Genomic DNA, 7370 nt, shown 5'->3' on the forward strand with positions numbered 1-7370 from the left:
CAACAGCAGAAAGCTATTGCATGTATATTGTGTATAGAGTGAGATATTGTGTCAATTATGGAAAAACGGGAAATATGTATAAATATGTTAAAATATAGCATATGTAGTTTGCAGATTTTTGATCGATTATATAGACATTTTTATTTACAAATACAAATAAATTGAGAGATAACAAAAATTAAGATAAAATAATAAAAATGATCAAAACCTTCAAAGCCAAAATAAAGCTACAACACCTGTTTGAAGTGCAACTCTCTAAACTTTTGTATCTTTGTTTTTCATATTTATATACAAATAATCGTTAAACAAACCATCTCCAGCATAAAACTAACGGACCCTCTTGATTTACCTCAGGATCTTCAGTCAGCAGATGCTGCTACTGAGAGAGCAGGTGGATCAGCTGGTGCTGGGTTTAAACCCGCTGGAGTGTTGGACTTCAGCAGTGCAAGTGAGGATGAAGATCCCTGCTGCTCCAGGCCCAGGCCCTCAAAAGCACACACAGGAGAAGAGGGGGGAGCTGGTACTGCCTGCATTGGCAATATGGGCCTGTATGGTCTGCTCCAGAGACAAATGGCTCAGAGAGAACGGCAGGAGACGGACAGTGACGAGGACTCTAGTAGTCAGAGTCAGGATGAGGACTACTGTGAAAAACTCACCATGATTAAGGGACAAACATCTAAGACACGGGATCTGTTTGTTGAATCCAAGGACAGGTTGGAAGGAGTCATTGATGGTAAACAACAGAAAAAATCAGCAGACCTTGAGCTCCTTCCAACAAGTTCACATAAACACAACAAAGACAGCATGACTGCTTGCAAGAATCGTTTTCACAAAAGGGTGAAGTTTGCAGAAAAAAGATCTGAAGATGATATTGAAAGTTTTAACTCATCAGAAGATGAAGTTCCCCAGGAAGGCATGAGAAACACTGGAACGCTGGACTCGTTATTAGGTAGAACATTTAATAACTTGGACTATTTATTGGGAATCATCTTTTTTTGATTTTTTACAAATCATCACACACATAATATATAATTAAAGAAATAGATTTAATCAAACAACAATCATTTAAGAAAATCACAGATAACTTGCAGCAACCAAATAATACACAAAAATAATAATTAACAATTACATTAGAGTTCAGTGTTGTTTTAGTCAAAAAACAAACAGATGACAAATTTGGACCTTTTGGAGAAGATTGAAGTCATTTTGAGATTGTTTCAATGTAATATACGTGAACACATTTTCTGACTTCTCTGACAGGTGGACTTCAGCAGGTGAGCTACACCCATTCTAATCAGAAGGTAGTGGGCTCCAGCAGAGCAGAAGACCGCCTGAGTCACGCTGCCGTACGAGATGTGTTTGAACTCAACAAGCACTCGCAGCTTCTTGCAAACCAGCTTCCGGACTCATCAGAGGTTTCAGGTTTTAAAAAATATATGCATGCTGTAGGGCGAATATGTATATGTATGTGTGTGTGTGTGTATACATGCATATATACATACAATGTGTGTTTAAGTGCATGTTTTCACAACCTTTATTTTTTGCACACCACAATTTCAGTAACAATTTTCACACTTTTGCATACATTATTTCAGTGCAACTACAAAAATATAATTTATTAAAATAAATTTTGAAGTACATGTGATATGAACAACAACACTCCCGAATTACACAAAATTTCTGAATTTCCTGCCAGACTTGACTGAAAGTAAAATCCTCTGTTCAGTGAGTGAGTCGGATGTTGATCCAGTAACTGCTCCATTTGGTGAAAGATTCATCAGACTAATTGAGACCAATAACTTAAAATGTAATTTTTTTTCAGAGTGATTAATTAAAAGAACAGGCTAATTTTTAGATTTTGCATTATTTTGCGGTACATTAGTCTTTTATCTTTTATTACATTAACTTATGGCAGGAAAATCATAATTCCTGTAAAATATAATTTCTCTCACTGTGGAACAGGAGATTCAGCTCTGCGGTGCAGGAACCACTGCATGCAGTAGAATGTCTTGTCTTTGGCTGTTTAAAATGATATGTTTTGTGGTGTAAATCTACTGCAAATGCGGATCTGATATGTGCTAGTTTTCAGCATTGCACACAGCATGACATTTTTCTGTATTGGTAATGTTTTGTCCTTTGTGTTATTTTCAGTATTACATAATTATTAACATATGAGTTTCAGATATAATTTTTTGGTTGATCAATTCAGAATTATTAGGGAAAGAATCTGGATTTTTGGGGAAAGTAAAAAATAAATTTTAGAGCCCAATTCTAACACTGTTTTTATTGTGTTGTAGACCCAGTCATCTGATCCCGTACTTACAGATCACGTTGATGGAGGTCAGACACTGCAGGAATATGGCAGACCCCACAATGAACATCCGGTCAAACACAACATCAAAACTTCTTACCGCCAGAACAATGTCACTGTCATAGTGGGCGAGACACCCAGTAGCATGTGCAGGTAACTCTATTCTCTGCTCCAAAATACTTTGCTTTTCTCCTCACACAAGGATCCGACTCGCCGTCAACTCCACACAAAGCAAATAATCGTGTCAATTGGGCTAAAAAAACAAACACTAGAACAGCAAGTCAGTGAGAGGAATTTCCTGGTAGCGCAGGGCCATGTGCCAGTTCTCCCCACAGCTATGGTGTGCTGCCCCCCCCCTGGCCCCCGGGGCTGCAGGAGTGAGGGAAGACCACCCCAGAGCCCTCTCACCCACCCGTTTCCCAAGTCATGAGCAAAACCCCCTCTTTATTCTGCTTTTCTCCTCAGTACAGTCTCATAAATGTAGTATTTGTTCATGTAATGGTGAAAACACACTCATACACACAAGTTTATACTCTCTTCCTTGATGAACTGCTGTAATGTGATTCAGCTTCACACAGACACATACTTAAGGGTCTTGCTTCATAGATAGCTTTAGCTTTGGAACCACAAAGGGTGGCAACCACCATTAGAAGTTACGCCACAAACAGCTTTTGAGCTCTTTCAGTTTCAAATTACTAAGAGGTTTTCCTTAAAGACACTAACACTGAAGTTTTTATGTTTTATGCTTTAAAAATGGGCTTTTAAAATTTTGAATTTGGGGTTAGTCATTGAATTTTTATATTAAAGGGATAGATCACCCCAAAATTTCTGTCATCGGTTACTCACTCCCCTGCATATCATTGCAAGCCTGTATGACTTTATTTCTATTGACAAACATAAAGGAAGATATTTGAAAGAATGTTGGTTGTAGAATTCAATGTCAAAAAAACCCAAACAAACCAATATTTATTCAAATATTTTTTTTATGTTCCACATAAGATCAAAAGTCAAGACAGGTTTCGGCCAGGACAGGGTGAGACACATGATGACAGAATATTTCATTTTGGCTGAACTCGCCCTTTAAGAGCATATTTTGTGTCACGTGTTTTGTATCTTTTAGCATTAAGCAAATCTTCTGGTTCTTATTATGTTGTAACTTATGGGCTGTGGTTTAATGATATAATATACAGACTGTCATAAACGTGCTCCCTGCCTGTATTTTGCAATGCATGGAGTGTAAAACGATCTCTTAGAACACTACAATATACTCAGTTCTTAACTGAACTACTTATTAATATTTCAAATTCCAAGTTGTGTGGTCTAACCAAATTGCAGAAACATTCAGGGAAAAAAAAGGAAATGATATATGAAGAGCCCTGTAGACCCTCTTGACTGTGTGTCAAGATCCATAAGTCTCTTAAAATATAAGATAATTTGACCTTTTTAGGACATGATAAGGTTATTTCAGGTTGTAAAATGTCACATGGTTTGAGTCTATTCATGTATTGAAACCAACATGTATACAAAGAGTAATTTTTATGAACTTGGCATATGTATTATAAATTTATATATATATTTATTTATTTTATTTTTATTTATTTTTTTATTTTATTTATTTTTTATATATATTTCCTATTCATATATGTCTTTAAGACAGAGGCCAGAGTTGGATAAGTTGATTTATGTCATTAAGATTATATTTTGTCTTGCAGACAGCAGTTAGAAGACATGGCTCAGTTCTTTGGATTTGACTCTGTGCGGGACTTTGCAGAAGAGATTCTGAAGAACGATTCAGAGCAGAGACTGAGCCGATTACAGAGTTTCTACAGCCAGAAGAGCCCTGAACTTAGGAACATCGTCAGAAAGACCTTTCCTAAACCCATTGAGCCAGAGCCGCCCACCTCACCATCACCTCCATCTAAAGCCAGACACAGACCTACCTCAAAAAGAGCCCACCCAAACTCCCTTCTTAAACCTCAAGTTGAGGGACCAACCCCTGAAGTTGAGGATGGAAGAAAAACATCAAAGAAAAAGAAAGTGGGTGAAACAGAAACCTCTGAGGTTCACCTGCATTGCAGTGCAGACCTCACAAACAATAAAGTTAAGATGTCCTCCACAGACAAATTCTCATCATCAACTTCTGGACATGTTCCTCAAAGGAGCTGTGCACCAGTAGAAGAAGATAAAACCAACATTGCTACTTCCTCACAACATTTCAAGGACAAGGAACACGTTATATGGTCATCTTGCGTCTCTACAGATGGTTGTGTTGCATCAAGCTCAACTCAGACCAGCAGCTCCTCCCAAATCACTGATCTTATAGGTGACACATCCATCCTGGATGACTTGTTCAAGTCAAAGAGGAAAACTGTGGACCAAGCTAGAGATGTGAAAGCATCTGCATGCACAGAAAGAGCAAAAAGTAAAGGAAAAGACTTTTGGGACATTTTGAATGAGGGAAATGAGGAGAGCATTAACAAACTCACAGATCTGACAGAGGTGGAGAAGATCTGCAACAGTGCCAGTGTCTCTGCGAAGTCTAGGAGTAATCAGAAAACTGAAAACTCGCAGCTTTGGAAAAGAAATGAGAAATTTCTCTGGAAACTATAGTTTTCAAATTCCTTCAATGTCTTTCTTTTTTATTGTATTAATATATTTTAATGAGTATTTATAATGTTATGTTTTATTGCAAGTGCAGGCTTTTTATTTAAGTCCATTTGTTTTTATTTCTTTTTAATTTAAATTTTTTTTATTTTATTTGTGTTTTTGTTTCTCAGGATTCAGTAGGTTTCACAGTATAATTGACTGTCAGTTAATGCTTTTATCCTTGTTTTATTAATGATATTAGAGTTCATGTTTTGATGAAGGCACAAAGGAGGCAATTTAAATTTTTCCCATAAAAGGAGAATTTAGCTATTGAAAATAACAATATGGAGAAAAAAAAAGAATATTACAATAAAGTAACATTGACAAAAATGGTTCATTGGTGGTTTCATTAGATATTTTGAAAATTGGAAAAACTAAGAAAGTAATGTGCAATTGTTATAAATTCAAATAGAATTAATAAAAAATAATTAACAATGTATATTTAAAAAACATTGAATATAGCGAGCTTAAGGGATGTTGAATGTTAATTAGTAATTTTAATTTTATTTCCTTAAATATTTTACATTATTTATATTGGAAACCATGCAACAACTTTTTTTTTTCTCCCCACAACTGCCTCTCGTTTGGTTTCAGGCAGCTAAATGGCTTAAATAGTTTGGTGGTCTTGGACCTCAGACCAAAAAGTGGCGTAAATAGTTTTGAAGTAGTGTAATTGCTTTGAAGTAGCATGAATCTCTCTCATCGCAGTCTCTCTTTCTTTCATGGAAGCTTAAGGCCGCTGCAGCTCGTTTCATCTCGTCTGCTGTGTCGCAGAGCTCAGCGCCTGTTGCTATCCTCATTACAGCTGCATTTAAGTCTTCAGTGCATTAGCGGTGGCACTACGAGAGAAATGACACGTGTGACCTGCAGCTGTCGTCTCACATCACTCAGCTGTTGCACTGAGGTAAACAGGATTTTCACTCTTGATCTCCTCTTAAATGCTGAAATTAGAAAGTGTTGATAGCCATTACTTCAAAACAAGACAAGCTGGGGCTACAACAGGACACTGTTACAGACAGCCTCCAAACTTCTGGGAGGTAGAACAAGGATGGCATATTGTCTTCACGCAACATTTGCCATTAATTGTTTGAATGGTTGGTTTACAAAGAATGATGATACCTTTCTGAGAGCTGTAGATTCTTATCTTTACCGTAAAGGCCTTTCAAAACACACTAAAGGGAGAGTAGGGTGGACTTACTGCTAGAACTGGTTTCTAAATTGATCTTCAGTTCTTACTGTATGTCAGTAGGTACTGGAGGAAATTTGTTTGTCATTTTTGTGGATTTTTATTTATTTACCAGGGTTATGTAAAATATACTGTATATTTAAATGTTATTATTTATGTGTATGTATGCTGTCAAACGATTACTCGAATCCAAAATAAATGTTTTTGTTTACATAATGTGTGTACTGTGTATTTATATATGATATAATTTATATGAATATAAAATGTATACACGTAAAAACATAAATATTTTCAAAATATATGCTGCATGTGTGTGTCCTTTATTTATCAAGTTCAAGTTCAAGTTTTATTGTCATTCTGCTACATATGTGGACATATAGTGGAATGAAATGTCGTGTCTCGCAGGACCACGGTGCTACATACTAGTTAGACATGAGATAAACATACAACAATGCAAATATAGGAAAAAAAATAGAGCTATACAACAGTTTAACCATAATACAGTTTATACATAATAAATATACACAGTACACACATGTAAACAAAAACTTCTATATCGGATGTGATTAATCGTTTGACAGCACTAGTATGAATATATAATATTCAAATGTATGGGGTATATGTGTGTCAGTTTCCACAACAACAATGAAACTTTTTAACATTAATCTGGAATTTTTCAAGTTTAACTTTAATAATCTGGAATGTTTCAAGTCAGCATATTAAAATGATTTCTGAATGACTGTGACATTGAAGACTGGAGTAATGCAGGAATAAATTACATTTCATAACATGTTAAAATAGAAAACAATTATTTTACATTTTAATCACATTTCATAATATTACAGGTGCATCTCAATAAATCAATAAATTAGATTTGAGAAAATGAAAGCTCAGATGGCCCAGTCTGGAATCTTCCCTTTATGTCGTCATACGGGGAAAGGTTACCTCCCCTTTCTCTGCTTTGCCCGCCCATGAGAAAATGAGCTACTACCGTGCGAGGCGAGCGCAATATTTATTTTTCCCTCGAGAGACATCATGGCTTGTAAACGAGCGAAGCATGGCAGTTGCTCAGTGTTTGGATGTACAAATGAACACCGAAGTATTTTTTTAGTTCCTTCATCCGAGCCTATGGCTAGCATTAGCTACATGATAATAACTGTAACAGCATACATAAACAAACCAACTAAAGTACCGTATCCAGACACAATATTTTAAACTAACCATTCG

The 7370-nt window shown here is 36.1% G+C and overlaps 1 protein-coding gene across 4 annotated transcripts in view; it reads left to right on the forward strand.

Annotated features, from left to right (window-relative positions):
- The window catches only part of ercc6l2 (excision repair cross-complementation group 6-like 2), a 35356-nt gene extending 30069 nt beyond the window's left edge, over positions 1 to 5287 (forward strand). For 3 of the 4 annotated variants that reach the window (XM_058784020.1, XM_058784019.1, XM_058784018.1), the window contains 4 exons: positions 355 to 949; positions 1261 to 1415; positions 2298 to 2464; positions 4024 to 5287. In XM_058784020.1, coding sequence (XP_058640003.1) covers positions 355 to 949; positions 1261 to 1415; positions 2298 to 2464; positions 4024 to 4921 — 1815 coding nt within the window. In that variant the 3' untranslated portion in view covers positions 4922 to 5287. Of the gene's footprint in view, positions 1 to 354; positions 950 to 1260; positions 1423 to 2297; positions 2465 to 4023 lie in introns of those variants that run through there. The other variant, XM_058784021.1, reaches the window with a different exon arrangement.
- Positions 5288 to 7370: the final 2083 nt, after the last annotated feature.

This window comes from Onychostoma macrolepis, chromosome 08 (genome assembly GCF_012432095.1).
Source record: "Onychostoma macrolepis isolate SWU-2019 chromosome 08, ASM1243209v1, whole genome shotgun sequence".
NCBI lineage: Eukaryota > Metazoa > Chordata > Actinopteri > Cypriniformes > Cyprinidae > Onychostoma > Onychostoma macrolepis.